The 26,816-nt window shown below is 47.8% G+C and overlaps 1 protein-coding gene across 1 annotated transcript in view; it reads right to left on the reverse strand.

Annotated features, from left to right (window-relative positions):
• The window catches only part of MRC1 (mannose receptor C-type 1), a 343,694-nt gene that overhangs the window by 125,064 nt on the left and 191,814 nt on the right, over positions 1-26,816 (reverse strand). The window contains exons 15-16 of the mRNA XM_030199501.1: positions 12,186-12,330; positions 8,547-8,588 (exon numbers count right to left, since the gene is read on the reverse strand). Of these exons, the coding sequence (XP_030055361.1) occupies positions 8,547-8,588; positions 12,186-12,330 (187 nt within the window). The remainder of the gene's footprint in view (positions 1-8,546; positions 8,589-12,185; positions 12,331-26,816) is intronic.

Consider the following 26,816-nt stretch of genomic DNA (forward strand, 5'->3'; position numbering starts at 1 on the left):
TTTGTGGCATACCTGAGATTCAGAATACACAAATTGTGAAGAGGTGGTGAAAAAAATATCCAGTGCAATGCTGTGCACAGGCACAAACCCTATAAAACCGGATGCTATAAAAAAAAACCTCATGTCCATCAAGCATTGGGGAAATTGAGAGTTAATCTCCCCAAGGACAGAGGGGAAGATGCACTAAAAAATCGTTAGAGCCCTTCTCTTACCGATTCCCTTAACGAATCGGTAAGGGAAGGGCATGCATCAAGGAATAGGAATGCAATTGAGCTGCTCGTTGTAGCTCACTTGCATTCTCTATTCCATCGGTAAACAGTCACTCGTGGAGCATGCGCAGAGCAGCCAAGTGTTATTCTGGCTGCTCTGCGCATGCCAAGAACGTCCTTTATGGACGTGCTTCACTTTAAAAAACAAAACTTTAAAAACCTGTACCTTGGAAAGCTGCATGCGCCACAGCATGAGAGGGCTCAGCAGTATCCCTTTCAAAGGCTCCCTCCCTCTCCGTGTGTGATCGGGATCCAAGAAGAAGATACAGCTCCCGCCTCCAGGTCTATCTCAGCCAATCACAGCTCGTTTAGCTCGGCTAACCGCGTTGTGATTGGTTCAGGGACTTCCAGTTCTCAGTTGAGTGAAGCACTGCCAAAAAAGACGTTTTTATTATTGCGGGGGGGGGGGGGGGGGGGGGGGGGGGTGGGGGGGAATGATGGCCAAAATGGCCATCCATCCAAAAAAAAGTCTATTTTGACCGTCATTCCCCCCTGCAATAATAAAAACGTCTTTTTTGGCAGTGCTTCACTCAGCTGAGACCTGGAAGTCCCCGAGCCAATCACTACATGTTTAGCCAAGCTAAACGAGCTGTGATTGGCTCAGAAACTTCCTGGTCTTTCAGCTGTGAAGCACTGCCAAAAAAGACGTTTTTATTTTTAAAAAGGGGGGAATGACGGCCAGAATGGCCATCCATCCAAAAAAAAACCGTCCATTTTGGCTGTCATTCCCCTCTTGCAATAATAAAAACAGTTTTTTTGGCAGTGCTTCACAGCTGAGAGACCAGGAAGTCTCTGAGCCAATCACAGCGCGTTTAGCTCGGCTAAACGCATTGTGATTGGCTCAGAGACTTCCTGGTATCTGAGCTGAGTGAAGCACTGCCAGAAAAGACTGTTTTATTATTCCGGGGTTGACTGATGTCCAAAAAAGAGCCTGCAGCATTGGAGCCTGTTTGATTTTTTTTTATATATATAGTGTAGAACAGCCATAATGGCCGTCCATGGCACTTGGCCGTTTTTGGCCCCCCCCCCCCCTGATTTTTTTAAATATATTTTAATAATTTTTCCAATCCCGCGCAGCCCCAACGAGAGGTACAGACCTCTCATTAGATTTTCCAGCGTTAAGGCAATTGGAAAAGGTTAGTGCATCTCATTACAATGGGGTTTCTACACAATTTGCTCTTCTGCATTCCGTTTTTGTTAGCTGCTACCGTGGTCGGAAAAAAGTCTTTAGTGCATGCCAGGGTTTACTACTTGCTCGTTAATGGCTCTTTAAGGGCTCGTTAAGTTTAGTGCATCTGGCCATAGTGGCCTGCTTCCACAATTTTAAGACTAGGGGTCCTTTTATTAAGCTTCAGTATAAAGTGGCTTTAATGCGCCCTTATGCGGGTTTTTCTCACACCCTAAGGCCATTTTATCATAGCAGTAAAATGGCTGCTTTTCCATTTTTTTTCTTTATCTAATTTTTGCATTAATGGCCATACGCTGTCACCATTAGCGAGCAGCCATTAAAAAAATAGTGCATTACTACTTACCGACTCCTATTTTGTCGGCAGTAAGGGCTCATGCAGTAATCTTTTACTAAGGCACACTAGTGTTTTTAGCACATGCTAATAATAAGGGCATGCTAAACGTTAGCAATGTTCATGGATGTCGCTTACATTTAGCATGCCCTATTAGTGCGTGCTAAAAATTGTAGCGTGCCTTAGTAAGAGACCCCCTCAGTGCACAATAATGTAGCTACACTACCTGACTAGCGTAGAAATGCTTATTGTGCGCAAAAATTTAAAAACATTTAGTGCGTGGGTAGCATGTGTAGATTAGGAACTCATTTTTGTCTAAGACCAGTAATGTCTCTAAAAACATGTTGAGTTCTAAATGATGTTATAGTATGTGTTTACCACAGTTGGCTATTGCATATTGGAGTAAGGTTGAACAGTTATGAGTGAATGGAGTGAGTGGAGTATGTTTGAGTAGTGGTATGTAATTGATATGAACATACAAAAAATTGTAGCCTAATAAGTGGATTAATAAAGAAAAAATTTTTTTATTGCACATAGCTGTGATTAGTGAGCTACCTTTAACAATACTACAGCTATATTGGAATAGCTTTACTCGTTATACTTTGGTTATTAAGACTTAATCAGGACAAAACAAAATTTCTTTGTTGTAAAGTGGCCTTTGCTATTGAGAATGACAAGTTTGCATTTCAATTTACCACATGAATTCTGGGGATTGAGGTGGACAGTCAACTTAAGATGGTATTTTATTTTTATTACATTTGTACCCTGCGCTTTCCCACTCATGGCAGGCTCAATGTGGCTTACATGGGCAATGGAGGTTTAAGTGACTTGCCCAGAGTCATAAGGAGCTGCCTGTGCCTAAAGTGGGAACTGAACTCAGTTCCTCAGGACCAAAGTCCACCACCCTAACCACTAGGCCAGTCCTCCACTCCAGGTATATCAGGTAAACAAAGTGGTTTAAAGTTCTGTTTTTTTTCTTTTAAGGTTATCAATAGAAATCAAACAAAATAAAACATGGAAAAGAAAATAAGATGATACCTTTTTTATTGGACATAACTTAATACATTTCTTGATTAGCTTTCGAAGGTTGCCCTTCTTCGTCAGATCGGAAATAAGCAAATGTGCTAGCTTACAGTGTATATAAGTGAAAACATTCAAGCATTACTATGACAGTCTGAAAGGGTGGGAGGATGGGGGTGGGTATAATTTATCCAGTTGCAAACTATGCCAAAATATTTCACAGGACCCCAAAGTCATCCACAAAGGAAAGATATTCAACATAAAGGGATCTTTCACTTGCTCATCTTCCAATGTGGTATATATCATTCAGTGTAAAAAATGTAATGAAGGATGCTATATTGGAGAAACAGGCCAGATGCTAAAGACAAGATTCAATTTACATAGACATCACATGAACAATACTGGTGCCAGTAGGGTTCCCACACCTGTTGGCCAGCATTTTACAGGACCAGGACACTGTACCAGTGACTTCACAGTGAGAATCCTGAAAAGTAACTTTAAAACCATACAAGAACGTAAGACCTTTGAAGTCAGAATGATTGAATATTTTAACACTCAACAGAAAGGACTTAACAAGGATCTGGGGTTCCTAGCCCATTATAAACCATAAAGCTGTATGTCTCTGTTGATCACCCCACCCCTCACCTATCCACACCCATCCTGTTAGAATATCAATGATATGCTTTGATGTCTCCATGCATATCTCCTACCCACCCCCATCCTCCCACCCTGTCAGACTGTCATAGTAATGCTTGAATGTTTTCACTTATATACACTGTCAGCTAGCACATTTGCTTATTTCCGATCTGACGAAGAAGGGCAACCTTCGAAAGCTAATCAAGAAATGTATTAAGTTATGTCCAATAAAAAAGGTATCATCTTATTTTCTTTTCCATGTTTTATTTTGTTTGATTTCTATTGATAACCTTAAGAGTGGACTAACACGGCTACCACACTCCTTTTCTTTTAAGGAAATTAAGGGCAATATGTAAAAATTTTGAGACATCTTGTTTTAGACTTATAATGCAATCATTGTTGCTTTCTAAATTAGATTACTGCAACATAGTTGGTTGTACAATTGAAAGCTTGAAAGGTCAATACCCATTTCACTGGGCACAATCTATTCATAACTTGGGAGTTAATATAATTCCCACCTGGGGAACTTATTTTGGATCAATTTCTTGCCACTTTTGGAGGCAATCTGGAAAGAACTGCAAAGATGGGAGGGGCTGAATATCTCCTGGTTTGGCAGAGTGCATATCATTAATAATATGGTACTTCCCAAACTTCTTTATTTATTTATAGTGCTGCAAATCCCACTTCTAAAATAGTTCTTCCAGAATTTAAATAGGAAAGTCTTTGCTTATATCTGGTAGAAGAAAACACTTTGGGTGAACAAGCTGTGCTGTTTCATCTGAGAATTCAAGGGGGTATGGCCCTGCCCACTTTTCAGCTCTGTTATAGAGCTGCACAGTTAAAGATAATGGTTATTTGGGCTGAGGGGGTGTCCAGGAGCTGGATGCTGATTGATCAAAATTTTCTTGATGAAACCCCTCTATGGGCACTCCCCTGGATGCCCATTGGGAAACTTGTACAACTGAGAAGATAGGCTAACCCCTATTTGTGCCTAGTTATAAGCCTGGGGTATAAACAGCACGCAGCTCTTCTGAAGAGTAGAAACATTTTTTTGTCCACCCATATACAGTACGCACAGGGCTTCACCCCAGGCAGGTTTAACGCTACCTATAAGAACTGGAGGGCTAAGGGGTTCATTTACCTAGGGGACTTGATGGAGGAGGGATAGCTAATCTCTTTTGTGGAGCTGCAGAGGGATTTTTATAAAGCATAAGGTTTTGTCAGAGTTGCAGCAGCAGGAATTGAGTTTGGAACTAGCCCTACCCCCCACCAAATATATAGCCATCTAGCAGCAAGATGTGGGAAAGCTACTGAGAAAGCGTGGGGGTGTATATTTCAACATTTATTTCAAGTGCCAAAAACAAGTAACTTGGATAAAAATGGCTATAAAATGCTGTACCAATGGTACTACACTCCTGAGTGCCTACATAACATTTACACAACTGTGAGCACATTATGTTGGAGGGGCTATGAAGTACACTTTTCAACATATCTGGTGGCAGTGTCCTAAAGTAGATCTTACGGGAGTTTAACTCAAGGGTGTTCATCTGTGGAAATTGATAAAATGTGTTTTTACAGCTAATTGAATAACCTTAGAGGCAGTGTGGAAACAATCTGAAGTTGGTTCCCTGGCGAAGGTGGTGGCAAAAGTAGATAATGGCACTTATTTTTGAAGCACATTGACATCTCAAAAGGCCAAAATGGATGTCCATTTGCTTGAAACATCTGAGTACCAATTATGACAAGGCAGAAAATGGATGTCCAACACTGCAGTATGTTCAGATAGCAAGGGGATATGTTGTGGGTCTGTTTGGGGCAGCATTAGGGAGGGCCTGATATCTAGACATCCAACAGTGGTTAGTGAAGGGAAAAAAACCATCCATGTCTAAAAAGGACATCCTTATTTAGACCTGTTTCAGAAAATCCAGAGTACAAAAAGGTGCCCTGATTGAGCAGCTGCCCACTGGAGGGATTAAGGTAGTAGCTGCTGTCCCACTACCTCTCTCCAGAAAGTCAAACCAAAAGGGGATACCAGGCTCTATGACAGCTATAAGGATGTCATGGGCATTCTTAACAAGTCAGGAGTAGCCTAATGGTTAGTGCAACAGACTGAAAACCAAGGGACCCAGGTTCAAATTCCATTTCAGATTTTTTATTTATTTTTTGTAATTGTGAGCCCTCCAGACACAGAAAAATATCTACTGTACCTAAATATATAAGTCACCTGCAAGCTTAAAGGCTATAGAAGTGGTCTACATTCAGGCACAATAGGTATGTTGCTCTGTGTGGATGTCTGTGTGGTCATTTTCGAAGAATGCTTTCATACAGGCGATCATGTCCCTTGTTTTCCCCCCATTCATAATTTGGATGTTCCAGTTTATAAAATGAATGTTCATGTTGGATATTTCCAGTGTATGGATGTCCATCTCACATACTTTTGAACATGAAATCTTGATGCATTTCCTGTTCAAAAATACATGTGAGATGGACGTCCATTTGGGACATTTTGTCTTGGACATCACTATCCTTTCAAAATGCTCCTCCTATCTTATGTCTAAGCTGACAGCTATGCATCGGGCAAGACTGACAACATTTCATAAGGTGTGGGAGTATTATAAGAAATGGAAAGAGACAATCTCCTAGATTCTATATATATAGTGTCCAAATTTGGGCATGCTTCCAAGATACTTGCACAACTTGATTAACGAGCTGATAACCATCAATAATTGGATGCTAATAATTAATTACTGATGTTAATTGGAACCAATTAGGAAATTCATGTGCATCTGGCTGCTCGCTGGTCTCTATCGCTTGCCACCTAAATCCCATAGCCCACAACCCAAAAAGGAGTACAACCATGGGAGGGACATTCCAAAAAGTTGCACATAGTGTTATAGAATATTGGGTCTCCATGCTCAACCTGGGCGCTGAGATTTACACCAGGTTTCAGTAGGCATCAATATGGCACTCTGAGCTGGGTGCGCAAAATTGGTGCTAAGCATTATTCTATAAAAGGCTTACTGCCAATCTTTTCCAGCATCCATTTTTAAGTGCTATTTATAAAATCCACCCCCCCTTATGTGCACAAACAATTCTGCCTCACCTTGAGCAATAGGCACATTAGCTCACTAACAGGCTCATTTTCGAAAGAGAAGGATGCCCATCTTTCGACACAAATCGGAAGATGGGTGTCCTTCTCATAGGGGTGTCCAAATCGGTATAATCGAAAGCCAATTTTGGTCATCCCCAACTGTTTTGCGTCGCAGGGATGACCAAAGTTCAAGGGGGCATATCGGAGGCGTAGCAAAGGCAGGACTTAGGCAGGACTTGGGCGTGACTAACACATGGATGTCCTTGATACATAATGGAAAAAAAAGGGCGTCCCTGATGAGCACTTGGACGACTTTACCTGTTCCTGTTTTTCTTACGACCAAGGCACAAATAGCTGCCAGAACTGACCAAATGACCACCGGAGAGAATCGGGGATCACCTCCCCTTACTCTCCCAGTGGTCACTAACCCCCCTCCCACCCTCAAAAAATATCTTTCAAAATATTTTTTGCCGGCCTCTATGCCAGCCTCAGATGTCATACTCAGATCCATGACAGCAGTATGCAGGTCCCAGGAGCAGTTTTAGTGGGTGCAGTGCACTTCAGGCAGGCGGACCCAGGCCCATCCCCCTCCCTACCTGTTACATTTGTGGAGGAAACAGCAAGCCATCCAAAACCCACCACAAACCCACTGTACCCACATCTAGGTGCCCCCCTTCACCCGTAAGGGCTATGGTAGTAGTAGCGTACAGTTGGGGGTAGTAGGGTTTTTTTGGGAGGGGGGGGGGGTTGGGGGGCTCAGCACACCAGGTAAGGGAGCTATGTTCCTGGGACCAATTTATGAAGTTCACCACAGTGCCCCCTAAGGTGCCCAGTTGTTGTCCTGGCATGTCAGGGGGACCAGTGCACTACAAATGCTGGCTCCTCCCCATGACCAAAGACCTTGCATTTGGTTGTTTCTGAGATGGGTGTCCTTGGTTTCCATTATCGCCGAAAATCAGAAACAACCTAAATTTCAAGATTTGGGCGTCCCCAACCGTATTATCGAAACGAAAGATGGACGTCCATCTTTTTTGATAATACGGGTTTCCCCACCCCTCCATCAGGACATTTTGCAAGGATGTCCTCAACAAAACTTGGGCGTCCCTATAGTTATACTCCCAGTATTGGTATCTTTTTTTTTTTGCTTTATCCTTCCAGATGTGCTTGCATTGCTGTGAGATGTGTGTGTGTGTGTGTGGGGGGGGGGGGGGGGGGGGGGGGTGGGGGGGGGGGGGGGGGGGGGGGGAGCAGGTGGGATTGAGGGCTGGTTGGTGATCTATATTTTGGCAGTTAATTCTAATCTGTTATATTCAAGAATGTTTTATGGTTTTGTGCTATTGACTGTTTTTATAATGCATTGTTTCATTTGAATTTATAAGTAAGCATTAAAAAAAAAGAAGGTAGTCCTCAGCTGAAGTAAATACCAATATGAGGAGAAAAGGAATTGCTGTACCCCAGGGTAGAGAATAAAGAGGAAAGATGAACTATGACTTTTTCTATTTAATACTTTGCATCTCGATTGATTAATTTTTGTCTTGACTACTTACGTATTTTGTTGACACTGTTAGTATACCATGCCATACTTTGTATTGTTATTTGAATATTTTTACTGCTATAATTGTCTATTGCTCATGTTTGATTTATTCTTACTGTACACTGCCTTGACTGAATTCCTTTAAAGATGCAGTAAATAAATCCTAAATAAAATAAATAAAGGATTTTCAGTAAACTTTATTACTTTATAATAAACCTCGAACTTGACAGTCAGCTTGTGAAAGTAAGAGCAAATGGCAGAGTGAATGATCCTGGGGATATTGGCTTCCCCGTCTAAGCTGATCCCATCCCAGAACTTAACGGTGGCAGTACTAAGTCTGAAAGCATGTGCTCCAGGTCTTCCCACAGAGTGAAGAGTGCCTAATGAGGGACCCCAAATATGGAACTACATAAACATTTATTTTGCATACTACATTATAATATATGTTCAGTAATAAAAAATTAATAGTGACTTACTAGAAGAGGAGGGCTTGGTTGGCTCAGGTTTTAAGGTTGCCCCTGTTAAGAACAAAAATCAGAACAAGTTCTTAGTACTAAATCTTTTAGATTTTCTTCATTTTCATTTAGCGATATTACAGGTTCATCTACAGAGGGGATTGAGTTAAGAAATTAAGGGCACTTTTTACTAAGCCATGCTGTAGGCTCTAGCGTTATCGAATGCTAAAAATGCTAGCGCATCTTAGTAAACAGGGCCCTAAATAATGGGAGTAATATTTAGTCTGCAATGGTAAGCAGCTTGTAAGCAGATTCAAGCCATGGGCTAAACTAACTCCAGATATTTAATGCTAGGCTCCTGGCATTAAATATCCAAGTATTTGGGCTGACCTGGAAGTTAACCAGGCACCAGCCAATATTCAACCCAGTGCTCAGGTAACTCTGGGGTCCCTTTACAAAGCAGCAGTAAGCCCAACATGGGGCTTTCCGCTCTCTAAAAGGGAAGTACCACTGGGCTACCGCAGCAGTCCGGCGGTAGTTCCCACACCCAGCGTGCGTCATATCTGGTGCTACAAAGATATTTCTATTTTTGCAGTGCCGGTGTGTACCCAGTGGTAATTGGGCAGTGCTGTAAATTGTCCAGTTACTACCAGGTTAGCATGGGAGCCCTTACCGCCACCTCAATGAGTGGCGGTAAGTGCTCCCCCCCCCCCCCCCCCCCGAAATGGCTGCACAGCAAGTGATTCACTTGCTGCACAGCCATTTCCTGAAAAAACAAAGATTTGCCTTTTACCTGCTGTGGTAAAAAGGGACCTCAGCATATGTCAAAAACACACGCCAACACGAGCGCAGGCCCCCTTTTGCTGCAGCTTCGTAAAAGGGGCCCTCTGTGCATAAAGGTAGGACAACCTTTTTGCTGAATATCGCTGCTATCCAGTGAAGTGCTGATTCCTCCCATGCTCTGTCCCCAGACTGCCCCTAAGCTATCTGGTTAGGAAATGGCCAGTTAGCAGAGATATACAGTGGCATTATCCAGTTAAATGCCGCTGAGTATCAATAACAAAGTAACATAGTAGATGACGGCAGAAAAGACCTGCACGGTCCATCCGGTCTGCCCAACAAGATAAACTCATATGTGCTACTTTTTGTGTATACCTTACCTTGATTTGTACCTGTCCTTTTCAGGGCACAGACCGTATAAGTCTGCCCAGCACTATCCCCGCCTCCCAACCACCAGCCCTGCCTCCCACCACCGGCTCTGGCACAGACCGTATAAGTCTGCCCAGCACCATCCCCACCTCCCAACCACCAGTCCTGCCTCCCACTACCGGCTCTGGCACAGACGGTATAAGTATGCCCAGCACCATCCCCACCTCCCACCACCGGCTCTGCCACCCAATCTCGGCTAAGCTCCTTAGGATCCATTCCTTCTGAACAGGATTCCTTTATGTAACTGGCCAGTTCAGTGGGTAAAAGCAGTTAGCATTGCTAGGTTTACAACAGGTATTAGAGAAAAAGTCCAGAAACAGTTACAAAGTTAGACCTGGGGAAAACCACTGCTTATCCCTGTGATAAGCAGCATTGAATTTTACTACTTTTCGGAATCCTCAAGATTCTTGAGACCTGGATTGGTCACTGCTGGAAACAGGATATTGGGCTTGATGGAGCTTTGGTCAGATCAAGCTAAAGAAGGAAAAATTCCCACAGTCATGAACAAGAAACAGAAAGCAGGACCAGCATGGAGAAGTGTTGTAAAAACCACAAGATTTATTTGCCGGTTTAGAACACTTCTTCATGCTGGTGCTGCTTTTCGTTTTCTGGAGCTTTGGTCTGACCCAGTATGACAACTCTAATGTAAAAAGTCACAATTTACATCCGTGAAAACCATGAAAGTTTGAAAGTGAAGTTTGTAGACGGTTTCAGAAGGAAGTAAAAGTATATGCCTCCCCTCCAAAGAAGTATTTGTCTGAGCTATCTCCTTTGGCTCCGAACAGGCTCTTTCCTGTCCCTGCTCCCAGGCTGGGATCCCCTACTTCCCACCTGGAGCACTCCTGCACTTCACAGTTAATGCTTTACTGGCAGAACCCTCTTCATTGGCCAGCCTTAGTTTCTTGAACACATCCAGGACACCTCCCTCTTCTCAAGGGTCCCGGTGGGTGTAGAGGGAACCAAAGACCTCGTGCAAACCCCAATAATATTATTTATTAACTTTAAACTCTTCCCCTACTGTCATTCAACAACCAGGAACATTTCCCTCTGCAACTTACCCAGGAACCAACACCCTTGTGCTGGATCCTTTACCACCCTCACCCTTAGCTCTGGAGAGTTCTCTCATGCTCTTTAGTAAACCCTATTATAATGGGGGATTACAGACACATATGCACATATGTGTGTAAAAAAAAAAAAGTTCTGGATGACTTTGTAAAATACTAGGGGTAAACTGGCAGAAATCACACCTAGATTGCAGTCAGGCACATTTACAACTGCTCAGATGCATAAATGTTAGCATGTAAAGTACACACCTATGCATGTATTTTATAAACTAGACACTTAAATCGTGACTCTACCTTCACTCCACTCCAGAATACCCATACACATGAGTCTTATGAAAGTGTGTGCCTTCTTGGTGCCGCACATGTGTTTAAATGCGGAATCTGTGGGGTAATCGTATAAAAACCCTTTTACACATGTCAAACAGGGTATAACTATGAAGAACATTTATCAAATTACCACTTTAATCTTAAAAGGTGCTACTGTTTTTTAAAATGTTTTTTGGTTAATGGCTGTTCCCATTGGCCATCTTGCACACAAATGTACTACTACTACTTATCATTTCAACAGCGCTACTAAATGTATGCAGCGCTGTACACCACTAAACATGTAAGAGACAGTCCCCTGCTCGACAACGCTTAATGTGTACTCTTGTGAATCATTATGTCTATTTCAAAAAGGTCTTTGTTTCAGTGAGCCTTTACTAAAATACCCAGATAATTGAGAACCTCCTGACACTGACATCCTATTTCCAGAAGAATAGTCAGGTTTTCAGGTCAGGGGGAGCAAACCTTTTGTAAAATAGGTGCCAGTGTGAGGTTGATGACTGAGCTGCATAGGCACCATTTCATCCAAAATCCATTTTGGGGAGCGGCTGCTCCCCTTGCACCCCACCTAGCTCCAACTCTGCTTATTTCCCACCTAGATGCCCTGTGCAAAAGTATTTTCCATCTTAAAGACGATTGACCAAAGACCATCACGGCAGCCAAAAAGATGGGTCTTAATTAGAGCACTGTTTCTTACCCTTATCTTGCTGAGGATAAACAATTATGCTACCCACAGTGGACAAGGTTCTTGTGGAACTATGAGATCCCAGATCATGCTGTATTCCTGAATCAGTAGCCACTTCCAGCACTGTAATGAAATAGAAGGATCCAACTGGGGCACCTCAGGCCTCCCTGGGAATTTTCAGTCATCAGGGCGGCTAAGGGAAACATATGTCTCGTTCAGAATGTTTCCTCTTACACCTAACTAACAGCCCTGAATCATCTGGAGAAAAAGGTGATATAGACCCCTGAATAGATATCTGCAGTTGTTTATCACTTTGGATAGTTTTTGGATCTGCAAATGGGAATATAAATAGGTTTATATAGAGTAAAAGAGTTTTACCTTTTTGTATCTGGCAACTAAAATCCAGGGGATGTTCACAATGGCGATCATTCCACATCAAGTCTGAATAATTCGTCACTTCTCCACACAATTCTACTCCGTTATAGTTATTAGGTTCCCCATAAGCCCAATTTGTATAAGAAACCTGTAATAGAAATATTTCTTCCCTTAAAACAAATGTACTCACAAATGTGACCAAGCGCTTATTAGGGAAGCCAATTGTTCTCGCCAATCTTCAGCTTCAAGTGGAAATTATTTCAAAGATTTTACATTCGCATTCACAGGTTAGAAAATAAGTTTGCGATTTTTTTAATGAGATGGTAGGTTTAGTTTTGGTTAAAAGGAGGCTTCTTTAATTAACTCATTAATGTTTAGGGAAAAAAGAATGAGCAGAAAAGAATGCAGAGAATGATGGCATAGGATGTAAAGAATGCAGGCAAAGGTCTAGAATAAGGATGGATTAGTACATAAGTACATAAGTAATGCCACGCTGGGAAAAGACCAAGGGTCCATCGAGCCCAGCATCCTATCCATGACAGCGGCCAATCCAGGCGAAGGGCACCTGGCAAGCTTTCCAAACGTACAAACATTCTATACATGTTATTCCTGGAATTGTGGACTTTTCCCAAGTCCATTTAGTAGCGGTTTATGGACGTGTCCTTTAGGAAACCGTCTCACCCCTTTTTAAACTCTGCTGAGCTAACCGCCTTCACCACGTTCTCCGGCAATGAATTCCAGAGTTTAATTACGCGTTGGGTGAAGAAAGATTTTCTCAGATTTGTTTTAAATTTACTACACTGTAGTTTCATCGCATGACCCCTAGTCCTAGTATTTTTGGAAAGCGTGAACAGACGCTTCACATCCACCTGCTCCATTCCACTCATTATTTTATATACCTCTATCATGTCTCCCCTCAGCCGTCTCCTCTCCAAGCTGAAAAGCCCTAGCCTCTTTAGTCTTTCTTCATAGGGAAGTCGTCCCATCCCCGCTATCATTTTAGTTGCCCTTCGCTGCACCTTTTCCAGTTCCACTATATCTTTCTTGAGATGCGGCGACCAGAATTGAACACAATACTCAAGGTCGCACCATGGAGCGATATAACGACATTATAACATCCTCACACCTGCTTTCCATACCTTTCCCAACAATACCCAACATTCTATTCTATTGTAAGATGGAAATTATTGAGCAGAAGGTGCAAACCACATATACAAAACCAACAAGTTGAACAGTGCACACATGGAGAGTAATTCTATAAAGGGGCACCAATCTGGTGTCTACTTAGAGACTATTCAAAAGAAAACTAACAGGATCCCAGGCCTGCTCCAGGGCTTTCTCCCTGGACAGATTTCTCTCGCAGCCACACAAGTGAAGTGACTCCCCCATGACGTCACGGACCCATACCAAAGCTTAGAGCTTTAATTTAAACGTAGCCTAGTACGCCTGCGTGCAGCTTCCCGCTGTATCCCCCCCCCCCCCATAACCCCCCGGTCATAACCGCCCCTTTCCAGTTTTTTTCTTCCCGCTCTGGCGATCAGACCCGTTCTCCGAGGACAAGCAGGCTGCTTGTTCTCACGACTGGGTTGACGTCCGCGGCAGCCCCCACCAACCGGAAGAAGCTTCGCGGGACGGTCGGCACGCAGGCCACGCCCACCGCGCATGCGCGGCCGCCTTCCCGCCCGTGTGCGACCGCTCCCGCCAGTTACTTTTTTTCCGCGACTGAGAGAGTGGTGCGTTTGCCTCTCTCTCTGTTCAGCCGCCGGATTTTCGACCGCGTTTACGCGGATCGTCGCTTGGACCGTTCGGTTTCCTCTGTTTTGTTTGTATTGTTTTAAAGAAAAAAAAAAAAAAAAAAAAAAGAAATTTTTTGCGCGTGTGGAGCACGCGCTCCCCTTTTTCCCTCGCTTTCTAGCGGGGACGCCACGTTGCGGCCTAGTGGCCGCTCGGGTCGGTTTGATTTTTTCGTGGTGTGATTTTAGCCACCATTGCTGACTTTGACTTCGCCGACGCGATTTTTCCGTCGATGTCCTCGAAGGTCCCGAGTGGATTTAAAAAGTGTGGTCGCTGCGGCCGGCCGATCTCGCAGACCGACACCCACGCTTGGTGCCTCCAGTGCCTCGGGCCGGAGCACAATTTCAAGTCGTGCGCTTTGTGTCTCGGTCTCCGGAACGGACTCAGGTTGCGAGGCAAGTTCTGCGGGACCGTCTTTTTGGAACTTGCGCCGGCCCCTCGACGTCGACCTCGACGGCATCGGTATCGAAGGCCGGTTCTTCGGTACCGGTATCGATGCCCGAGACATCGGCACCGATGGCAGCGACCCCAGGAGAACAGGTCCCGTCGGCCCGCCGGTCCGCCGGTGAGAGTGGGGTTGAGAGGCCGCGTGGGCAGTCGGCCCGGTCACCTCCCTCAACTCGTGAGCCACGGGACCGAACCCTGTCGGACCCGGTACCTCGAGACCGAGGGGGATCGACCTCCTCCTCCTCCATGCCCTCCGGCGCCGGTGACGTGCACCGGAAAAAAGATAAGAAGCGCCGTCACCGGGAGCCCTCGGTGCACCCTGAAGAGGAGTCGACGCCGAAGCGTCATCGCAGAGAGGAGAGATCTCCGTCGGTGGTGGAGGTACCGACGCGTCGGGGTTCCGGCACCTCGGTGCCGTCTCCTGGCCCCCAGCAGCTTCTGGCACCGACACCCTTACCGGCCCCACCGCCTTTCCCGGCAGCGGGCCTGGACGAGTGCCTCAGAGCCATCCTTCCGGGGATCCTGGAAGGGCTGATTCGCCAGGCTGTGCCGGCGTCGGGGGTGCTTGCGCCCCTGGCGCCGATGACTGTGGCGCCGGCGAGCTCTAGCCCGGCGCCGGGGCTGTCGACACCGCCGCCGCTTGCGGTGCCGGTCTCGACCGCCACGCAGGTGGAGTCCCGTCGACGTCGATGGAGGGAGCTCCGCCCCGCCGGCGCGGGAGTCCACCGTTCGACGACACCGAGACCTTGGTGCCTCGACGTCGAGCCGGGCCCGGTACCGGACTCAGCTACATGAGCTAATGTCCGATACCGAGGATGAGGACTCGTGGGGGGAAGAGGAGGACCCGAGATATTTCTCCTCAGAGGAGTCTACGGGCCTTCCCTCGACCCCACGCCGTCACCGGAGAGGAAGCTCTCACCTCCTGAGAGTCTCTCCTTTGCCTCCTTTGTGCGGGATATGTCTATAAGCATTCCCTTTCCCGTGGTCTCTGTGGAAGAGCCGAGGGCCGAGATGCTCGAGGTCCTCGACTATCCATCACCACCTAGAGAGTCCTCCACGGTAACCCGCTGCACAATGTCCTGAAGGAGACGCTGCTTCGGAACTGGGTGCGACCCACTAACTAACCCCACCATTCCCAGAAGCAGAGTCCCAGTACAGGATCCACTCTGACCCAGAGCTCATGCGGCCCCAGTTGCCCCATGACTCAGCGGTCGTGGATTCTGCTCTCAAGAGGGCACGGAGTTCGAGGGATACCGCCTCGGCGCCCCCGGGGCGGGAGTCTCGCACTCTGGACTCATTTGGGAGGAAGGCCTACCAATCCTCCATGCTCGTGACCCGCATCCAATCTTACCTGCTCTATATGAGCATCCACATGCGGACCAATGTGCACAGCTGGCGGACCTGGTCGATAAGCTCCCGCCGGAGCAGTCCAGGCCTTATCAGGAGGTGGTCAGGCAGCTGAAGGCGTGCAGAAAGTTCCTGTCCAGGGGATTTTGACACCTGTGACGTGGCATCTCGTGCTGCGGCCCAAGGTATAGTGATGCGCAGGCTCTCATGGCTGCGTGCCTCTGACCTGGACACCGCACCCAGCAGAGACTGGCTGACGTCCCTTGCCGGGGGGATAATATTTTTGGCGAGAAGGTCGAGCAGATGGTTGACCAACTGCATCAGCGGGAAACCGCTCTCGACAAGCTCTCCCACCGGCGCCTTCAGCACCCGCCCCCGCGGAGCGGGCCGTTTTCTTCCCGGGCTCGGCGGCTGCACCCTATTTCTTTTGCGAAGCGTAGGTACAACCAGCCGGCCCGAAGGCCTCGTCAGGCACAGGGACAGCCCCAGCGCGCTCGTTCCCGTCAACAGCGTGCGCCCTAAGCAGCCCCCTGCGCCTCCACAGCAAAAGCCGGGGACGGGCTTTTGACTGGATCCATGGGAACATAGCCGCCCTACAAGTGTCCGTACCGGACGACCTGCCGGTCGGAGGGAGGTTAAATTCTTCACCAAAGGTGGCCTCTCATACCTCCGACCAGTGGGTTCTCCAAATAGTGCGTTACGGATACGCCCTGACTTTGGCCTCCCTGCCTCCAAATTGTCCTCCGGGAGCTCAGTCTTTCAGCTCCCATCACAAGCAGGTACTTGCAGAGGAACTCTCGCCCTCTCAGCGCCAATGCGGTCGAGCCCGTACCACCCGGGCAGGAAGGGCAGGGATTCTATTCCAGGTACTTCCTTGTGGAAAAGAAAACAGGGGGGATGCGTCCCATCCTAGACCTGAGAGGCCTGAACAAATTCCTGGTCAAGAAAAGTTCAGGATGCTTTCCTTGGGCACCCTTCTGCCAATGATTCAGAAAAACGATTGGCTATGTTCCCTGGATTTAAAGGACGCATACACTCATCATCACCGATACTGCCAGCTCACAGACAGTATCTCAGATTCCGCCTGGGCGCACGGCACTTTCAGTATTGTGTGCTGCCCTTTGGGCTCGCCTCTGCCCCACGAGTGTTTACAAAGTGCCTCGTGGTGGTAGCGCCTACCTACGCAAGCTGGAGTGCACGTGTTCCCATATCTCGACGATTGGGCTGGTCAAGAACACCTCGGAGGCCGGAGCCCTCCGGTCCATGCAGTGCACTATTCAACTTCTGGAGCTGCTGGGGTTTGTGATAAATTACCAAAGTCCCATCTCCAGCCAACTCAGTCTCTGGAATTCATAGGAGCGCTGCTGAATTCCCAGACGGCTCAGGCCTACCTTCCCGAAGCGAGGGCCACCAATCTCTTGGCCCTGGCTTCGCAGACCAGAGTGTCTCAGCAGATCACAGCTCGGCAGATGTTGAGACTTCTGGGTCATATGGCCTCCACAGTTCATGTGACTCCCATGGCTCGTCTTCACATGAGATCTGCTCAATGGACCCTAGCTTCCCAGTGGTTCAAGCCACCGGGAATCTAGAGGATGTCATCCGCCTCTCCACCAGTTGCCGCACTTCACTGCTCTGGTGGACCATACGGACCAATTTGACCCTGGGACGTCCATTCCAAATTCCGCAGCCCACGAAAGTGCTGACGACGGATGCATCTCGCCTGGGGTGGGGAGCCCATGTCGATGGGCTTCACACCCAGGGTCTGTGGTCCCTCCAGGAAAAGGATCTGCAGATCAACCTCCTGGAGCTCCGAGCGATCTGGAACGCACTGAAGGCTTTCAGAGATCGGCTGTCCTGCCAAATTATCCAAATTCGGACAGACAATCAGGTTGCAATGTATTACGTCAACAAGCAGGGGGCACCGGAATCTCGCCCCCTGTGTCAGGAAGCCGTCGGTATGTGGCGTTGGGCGTGTCGGTTCGGCATGCTTCTCCAAGCCACGTACCTGGCAGGCTGTAACAACAGTCTGGCCGACAGACTGAGCAGAGTCATGCACCCGCACGAGTTGGTCCGCTCCATTCCAGAGTGGTACGCAAGATCTTCCGAGAGTGGGGCACCCCTCGGTGGATCTTTTCGCCTCTCAGACCAACCACAAGCTGCCTCTGTTCTGTTCCAGACTTCAGACACACGGCAGGCTAGCGTCCGATGCCTTTCTCCTTCATTGGGGGACCGGCCTCCTGTATGCTTATCCTCCCATACCTTTGGTGGGGAAGACCTTACTGAAGCTCAAGCAAGACCGCGGCACCATGATTCTGATAGCGCCCTTTTGGCCCCGTCAGATCTGGTTCCCTCTTCTTCTGGAGTTGTCCTCCGAAGAACCGTGGAGATTGGAGTGTTTTCCGACTCTCATTTCGCAGAACGACGGAGCGTTGCTGCACCCCAACCTTCAATCCCTGGCTCTCACGGCCTGGATGTTGAGGGCGTAGACTTCGCTGCGTTGGGTCTGTCTGAGGGTGTCTCCCGGGTCTTGCTTGCCTTAGGAAGGATTCCACTAAAAAGAGTTACTTTTTCAAGTGGAGGAGGTTTGTCGTTTGGTGTGAGAGCAAGGCCCTAGAACTCGTTCTTGCCCTGCACAGAACCTGCTTGAATACCTTCTGCACTTATCAGAGTCTGGCCTCAAGACCAACTCAGTAAGGAATCACCTTAGTGCGATTAGTGCTTACCATTATCGTGTGGAAGGTAAAGCCACTCTGGAGAGCCTTTAGTCGTTCGATTCATGAGAGGCTTGCTTTTGTCAAAGCCCCCTATCAAGCCTCCTACTGTGTCATGGGATCTCAACGTCGTCCTCACCCAGCTGATGAAACCTCCTTTTGAGCCACTGAATACCTGCCATCTGAAGTACTTGACCTGGAAGGTCATTTTCTTGGTGGCAGTTACTTCAGCTCGTAGGGTCAGTGAGCTTCAAGCCCTAGTAGCTCATGCTCCATATACTAAATTTCATCACAACAGAGTAGTGCTCCGCACTCACCCAAAGTTCCTGCCGAAGGTGGTGTCGGAGTTCCATCTTAACCAGTCAATTGTCTTGCCAACATTCTTCCCCAGGCCGCATACCCGCCCTGCTGAACGTCAGTTGCACACATTGGACTGCAAGAGAGCATTGGCCTTCTACTTGGAGCGGACGCAGCCCAACAGACAGTCCGCCCAATTGTTTATTTCTTTCGACCCTAACAGGCTAGGGGTCGCTGTCGGGAAACGCACCATCTCCAATTGGCTAGCAGATTGCATTTCCTTCACTTACGCCCAGGCTGGGCTGGCTCTTGAGGGTCATGTCACGGCTCATAGTGTCAGAGCCATGGCAGCGTCGGTGGCCCACTTGAAGTCAGCCACTATTGAAGAGATCTGCAAGGCTGCGACGTGGTCATCTGTCCACAACATTCACATCTCATTACTGCCTCCAGCAGGATACCCGACGCGACAGTCGGTTCGGGCAGTCAGTGTTGCAGAATCTGTTTGGGTGTAAATCCAACTCCACCCTCCAGGACCCGAATTTATTCTGGTCAGGCTGCACTCTCAGTTAGTTGTTCTTCGTAGGTCAATTTCTGTTGTACCCTCGCCGTTGCGAGGTTCAATTGACCTGGGTTATTGTTTTGAGTGAGCCTGAGAGCTAGGGATACCCCAGTCGTGAGAACAAGCAGCCTGCTTGTCCTCGGAGAAAGGGTATGATACATACCTGTAGCAGTTGTTCTCCGAGGACAGCAGACTGATTGTTCTCACCTACCCTCCCTCCTCCCCTTTGGAGTTGTGTGTTTCATATTTTATTGCTTGTCATTCAACTGGCGGGAGCGGTCGCGCACGGGCGGGAAGGCGGCCGCGCATGCGCGGTGGGCGTGGCCTGCGTGCCGACCATCCCGCGAAGCTTCTTCCGGTTGGTGGGGGCTGCCGCGGACGTCAACCCAGTCGTGAGAACAATCAGCCTGCTGTCCTCGGAGAACAACTGCTACAGGTATGTATCATACCCTTTCTCCTATACGAGTGCAGTTTCTCGCGTTTATTTTTTTCCATTTTTATTTTTAACCCCTTTTTCTTTTGTTCCAATATTACCTCCAACGATAAAGAATTTAACTTGGCAGCCTTACTCTTTCCGACCATGTCGGCAGCCAAAAAGCATGGCTTCAAACGCTGCACACGTTGTGCCTACAAGATGTCTAACACAGATCCTCATGATCTGTGTGTCCGCTGTTTGGGCACGCGCACTTGGACGCTAGTTGTGACAAATGTGCAGCCATGCACCCCAGGACGAGAAAAATCAGAGACCTTAAAATGAGGACAATAGTGGATGACTTACCTCCTCCCTCCTCTGCTCCGCAGCCAAGTAAAAAAGCAACAGGTAAAAGGAAACACTGTGCTGAGCCAAAACAGGAGAGTGCCGTTCCCAGCAAGAGAAAACAGCCTCTGCAGCAGCTGTTACTCTCCCCTCAGTCTCTGCCACCACAACTTGAGCCAGTTGTCGGTGCACAGACCCTGCCCCAACGAACACCACCTGCTGAGACATCCAAAAGTCAGCATGGTCGTTCTGGGCACCGAAGCAGCACTTCCCCTCGGCACCGTGGAAGTTCCTCTTCTGCTCCTAGGCATGGAGAGAAGCCTTCCCCCACTCCTCGGCACCGAAGCAGCTCCTCCTCTCATCGGCACCGTCAAGTCTCCGCCCACTCTTCGCATCACGGAGCTGGCTCCTCCCACTCTTCACATCACAGAACTGGCTCTGCCCACTCTTCACATCACAGGGCCAGCTCCTCCCACTCATCACATCATCAGGGCCCCTCCTCCCATCTTCACTGGAATCAGCCATCTCAGCACTTTTCTATGACAACAAACGAAGCAGTGCAGCACTACTCACAAAACCAGCCTTCTCCTCAGCATTTTTTGGGCTCTTCTCCTTCTCCTATGCAGCCGATGCCAGACTTGTCTCCAGAGAGCAGACCGGCGGTCACTACCCACGTGCCGCCTCCTCCCCACATGGCAGGACCACAATCTACTCAGGATATTCTCAACCTCCTGCGTACCTTTTTCAACAATCAAATCCAGCCAGCTCAACAGCCACTCTCGCCTGTTCAGCGAACATCAGGCTCTGCAGCTGTGTTTTCACCGGCATCTCATTGGCAGTGTTCGCGCTCTGTGTCCACCTCAGAATCTATGGCGGCAGAGATTTTTTCGGACTATGGCTCTTCCCCGCCGCATTCGCGGGGGCGCTGTAGCTCCTATTCTTCGGACAACCATTCTGACCTCGACGCGGGCACTCCCAGGCTACCTTCTGACCCCTCTCCCCCGCCACCATCTAAGTCATCTCAACCAGAGGATACTTCCTATCCCAAATTTCTACTCAAGTTAGCATCAGCTCTAGATATTCATTCATCTTCTCAGCCTGACCCATGATCAAAGAAATTACAAGCTCTACGCTATAAAGAAGCACCGAAGGAAATTATAGCATTACCTTTGCACGAGGTTCTAGCAGACCAACATAAGCTGGTATGGTCTACTCCATTCACATCTCCGCCTACCAAGAAGAGTTTAGATACCAAATACAAAGTTCAGGATACCTGGGGGTTTGGTAAACCTCAACTATCTCACCAATCCATAGTAGTCCAGTCGGCTATCCGTAAGCACAAGAGCTCACGGGACCATTCCAATTTCCCGCCGACTAAAGACATGAAGCTCATGGATTTGGCGGGTAAGAAGATGTATCAAAGCACCATGCTCAATGCCCGCATAGGGCTCCACATTTTCCATTATACAGACTACCAGTTCACCATCCTGGACGACTTCTCTCGAGCAGTGGAGTCTCTTCCAGCTGCCATACAACCGCAACTACGACCTTTGCTCCACAATCTAGAAGAATGTGCAACTCATTTGATCAGAGCTGCACATAACTCGTATGACACGTCGGTTCGAGGGGCCGCGGTCGGCATTTCCACAAGACGTTTAGCGTGGCTCAAGGCCTCAGGCCTACGGGAGGACGTTCACAACCGCGTGGCTGATGCTCCCTGTGCAGGGGATAATCGTTTTGGTGATAGAGTTAAAGATATAATCGATAACATCAAACAAGATTGCACAACTCTGGACACCTTGGAAGAGGACAAGCTTAATCAGCCCAGGTCTTCCTTTCATCGCTCATCCTATGTCACGCCTAAAAGGAGGTATCAGCCTCGTAGACAGTATCCCTTCAGTAATACAACTCGAACTACAAGACCACCACAGACAACATAGACCTCAGCAGTCTAAGAAAACGTATCGTGATCGGCAGACATCTAAGCCAGCGCCCTCGTCGGTGCCCAAACCCTTATCCTTTTTTTGACACGCAGATGACTATGCAGCTACCGGTGGGAGGTCGTCTTCAATTTTTTGCTCCGCAGTGGCCCCTTATAACATCAGACAAATGGGTCCTTTCTATTGTCCACCAAGGGTACCTTCTTCACTTTATGACCCCTCCGCCTCTCCCCCGCATAGTCATCTCACAAGTTCCTTCGTCTCACGTTCACCTACTCCATGAAGAAATTTCCCGCCTCCTGCGAATCAAGGCAATCGAACCGGTACCGGAAAGTTCCTGGAACACAGGATTTTATTCCAGATTCTTTCTTATTCAGAAGAAGAACTGTGGTTTGCGTTCTATTCTGGATTTACGCTCCCTGAACAAGTTTCTAAAAAAAGAAAAATTCCGCATGACGACTACAAATGATTCTTCCACTTCTAGATCAGGACGCCTGGCTTGTGTCTCTGGACCTGCAGGACGCATATCTCCACATCCCGATCCACCCGGGAACAGGAGTTACCTGCGGTTTCAAGTACACTCTCACCACTACCAATTTCGAGTCCTTCCCTTCGGCCTCTCCTCGGCACCACGAGTCTTCACAAAATGTGTCATCACCATCATCGCTCACCTTCGCCAACAAAGGATAATGATCTTCCCTTACCTCGACAATTGGCTCATTGCGTCGCCAACGGCTCAGGAGGCTCTCCACTCCTTAGCGAAGGTCACCTCTCTTCTCCAGACGCTGGGATTCCTCATAAACTCGGAGAAATCTCAATTCAATCAGACTCAGCAACTCGAGTTTATAGGAGCTGTTCTCCATACACCGCAGATGTTAGCGTTCTTGCCCCTCAACAGGGCCACATGGATTTCCATCCTCATCGCTCACCTAACCCAGGTATCTGTCACCACAGCCCGAACGTTACTCGTTCTTCTGGGTCATATGGCGGCTACCATTCCAGTACTACCGCTAGCCAGGCTCCATATGAGACCGCTACAGTGGCACCTAAGGGACAGGTGGATCCAAGCTCTTCATCCGCTGTCTGCAAAGATACCTCTCTCTCACAGTCTGAAGACCTCGCTGCAATGGTGGGCCCATGCCCCCCATCTCCTCCAGGATATGCCCTTCTGGCCTCCTTTACCGTCCATTTATCTAACCACCGACGCTTCCAAGCAGGGGTGGGAGCGCATCTGGGCTCCTACATGACTCAAGGCCGTTGGACTCCCAAAGAAATGACATACAGTATCAATCTGCTAGAGTTGCGAGCCATCCGGTTAGCGCTCCAAGCATTTCAAACGCACCTCTCGCAACAACGAATTCACATGCAGACAGACAATCAGGTAGCAATGTTCTATGTGAACAAGCAAGGCGGCACGGGCTCCCGACACCTGTGCCGGGAAGCTCTACATCTTTGGCAGGTGGTCCTGAAGCTCCAGTCCACCATCTCGGCATCCTACCTGCCCGGGGCACAAAATACCTTGGCGGATTCACTCAGCAGGAAGTTACAACTGCACGAGTGATCACTCAAGACCACTGTTACGCACGCTCTCTTTGAGAAGTGGGGTCACCCTCTCGTTGATCTCTTTGCGTCCCCTCTCAATGCCAAGTGTCCCAGATTCTGTTCAAAGTTTCCCAGTCCACACAGGCTAGTAGAAGATGCCTTTCAGATTCCATGGACAGAAGGCCTCCTCTACGCATTTCCTCCGATTCCACCCATCTCCAAGACAATCCAAAAGGCCAAATCGGAAGGAGCGTCTCTCTTGTTAATAGCTCCATACTGGCCAAGACAAGCCTGGTTCACAGCTCTCCTAAACCTCACGGCGAGCCCTCCACTTCCACTGCCGCTGGAACTGGATCTACTCACACAGCAGCAGGGCAGTCTCCTGCACCCAGACCTCACATCCCTCCGCCTCACAGCGTGGCGGATTAGCCCCACTCCAGCCTGATGTTCTCACATGGGGTGCTGAGGGTCCTCCTCACATCCAGGAAGGACTCTACTCTAAAGTCTTATAATGCCAAATGGAAGCATTTCTCTAGCTGGTGTTCCCGCTATCACCTCCACCCTGACAATGCTCCTATATCTCGTGTCTTAGATTACCTTCTCCATCTTTCAGAATCACAGCTGTCTTACTCCTCCATCCGGCTTCATCTCTCAGCTCTCTCGGTGTTCCATGACCCGGTGGATGATTTGACCCTCATGCAGCACCCCGTGGCGAAACGCTTTCTCAAAGGGCTCATGCATCTCTATCCTCCCATTCGCCCTCCAACTCCGGCATGGGACCTTAATCTGGTCCTCAATGTACTCACAGCCTCTCCATTTGAGCCACTTCACACAGAGGACCTCAAATATCTGACTTGGAAACACTGTTCTTGATCACGTTGACTTCAGCACGGCGCATTGGGGAAATCCAGGCTCTCGTCCACTATCCACCCTATACTCAGTTACTGCATGATAAGGCTGTGCTCCGTACTTCTACCAAAGGTGGTCTCACCTTCCCATCTGAATCAAATCATCATGCTGCCCACTTTTTTCCTCCTCCACATGTTTCCGAGGACCAAAAGAGATATCATACGCTGGACTGCCTGAGAGCTCTTACCATCTATTTGGATAGAACTAAATGCACCAATAGACCTTCTCAATTATTCCTTTCACTCCGCTCTCCTCACCAAGGCCAGTGACGAAGGGGACTTTGTCCCAATTTATTTTATTTATTTATTTATTTATTTGCATTTGTATCCCACATTTTCCCACCTATTTGCGGGCTCAGTGTGGCTTACAATACGTTGTAAATGATGGAAGTACAATTAGTTGCAGTACAATTATGGGTTACATTGTGATGAGTTATATAAGACAGAGTAAATTCAGGATATCATTAGGGGATAGAACAGTGGGATATAACAGTGGTGAGTTGAGAGGGGGACAAAACAGTATCGAGGGAACATGGAGGTCTGACAATTTATCTGTGGGTAGGGTTAAGGAGTGGTGAGAGCGCTGTATCACCTTATGCTACCAGCTTGCCGCAGCTACTCCCTCACACATTCCTCATATTACAGCTCATAATCTGAGGGCTATGGCGGCCACGAAAGCTCATCTGCAACGAACTTCCCTGCAGGACATTTGCAGAGCAGCTACGTGGTCAACTGTGCACACTTTTGTGAAACATTACTGCATGGATACCGCTTCAGCTACTGATGCAGCCTTCAGCCATGCGGTCCTTTCTTCTGTATACTGAGGCGACAACTACCACCTCCTCCTCTCACAGGTACCAGTTTACCTGTTTTCTCTCTGTTCCTTTTACAGTAACATGTATGCATACATGGTTTTCTTTTAACCTGTTACCTGTGGAGCTGGGGAATCTTCACTTGTGTGGCTGCAAGAGAAATCTGTCCAGGGAGAAATAGAAGTTGCTTACCTGTAACGGTAGTTCTCCTTGGACAGATGATCTTGCAGCCACACAATCCCTCCCAACCCTCCCTTAAGTTGCCGCTAGCTCTTTTACCAAACTGGAAAGGGGCGGTTACGACCGGGGGGTGGGGGGGGGTTATGGGGGAGGGGATACAGTGGGAAGCTGCACGCAGGCATACTAGGCTACGTTTAAATTAAAGCTCTAAGCTTTGGTATAGGTCCATGTCCGCGACGTCATGGGGGAGTCACTTCACCTGTGTGGCTGCAAGATCATATTTCCAAGGAGAACTACCGTTACAGGTAAGCAACTTCTATTTCTCTCTGTTGGCTTCTGCCTTCTGATACAACTTCTTGTTTTTGCCAAACAGGAAGTTACAGCAGAAGGGTTCATCTGGCAGAGGGAAGCCCTGGAGCAGACCTATGGGGATCCTGTTAGTGGCTGCTGACTGCATAAGGTAGATGCAATGGGGCGGGGGAAGGTGGTGGAAAATACAAAGATGCTGGGACCCGTAAGCAGTAATCACGGTTTAAATTTTTTTTTTTTTTTTGTAGGAGCACAACTTTTTTTTTTGAACATTAAATTTTTATTGACAAAATAAAAATTGTACAACATATATGAAGCTTGTAAAATCTTTTATCCCCTCCTCCCCCCCCCCCCCCCCCCCACCCATCTCCCATCCCTGAAGGAGCACGACTTTTTACTGTTCCTGTGGAGCGGTAAAAGTTTTTGCTCCCGCCCTGGCTTTAACAACCAACTCGCAAAATTATTACAAATTTAACAACCGGCTCTCACGAGCCAGTGTGAACTGGCTCCAGAACACCACTGATAATGTATTCAATAATCTACCTGCCCATGATCTATTCCCCTTCATCTGTCTAATCATCCCTTTTCTTTCCCCGTCTTTTCTTTGTTAAGTACATTTTAGTATGAATGGCTTTAATCTTCTTTCCTATCGAATTTTGGAGTTCCTTTCTTTGCTGTTTATTTTTTGTTTATATTGTAAACCGCTCAGTTCTGCGAGTCAGCTTGGGTCGTATAGCAAGTTTTAATAAACTATAAACTATATGTGAATCCTGTCCATATGGCACCCAGACTCCACCCATGTGAATTCTCACCAACTATAGCTAAGTGCCGCCATATTTCCTGTTTGCGGAAGGGCGGGACCACAGGAACAGCGAACCTGAACAGCCTGTCTGAAGCGGTGTCTGTACTTGCTGCACTTGAGTGTTGCCGGCCGAGCAGGAGGTAAAACTTTTTAAACAGCAGCTGCCACGTACGAAGGGCTGGGGCACCTGCACATGTCCTCCTTGCAGTCAGAGGCCACAGAGACAGAA

The sequence above is a fragment of the Microcaecilia unicolor genome, chromosome 1 (assembly GCF_901765095.1).
Source record: "Microcaecilia unicolor chromosome 1, aMicUni1.1, whole genome shotgun sequence".
NCBI lineage: Eukaryota > Metazoa > Chordata > Amphibia > Gymnophiona > Siphonopidae > Microcaecilia > Microcaecilia unicolor.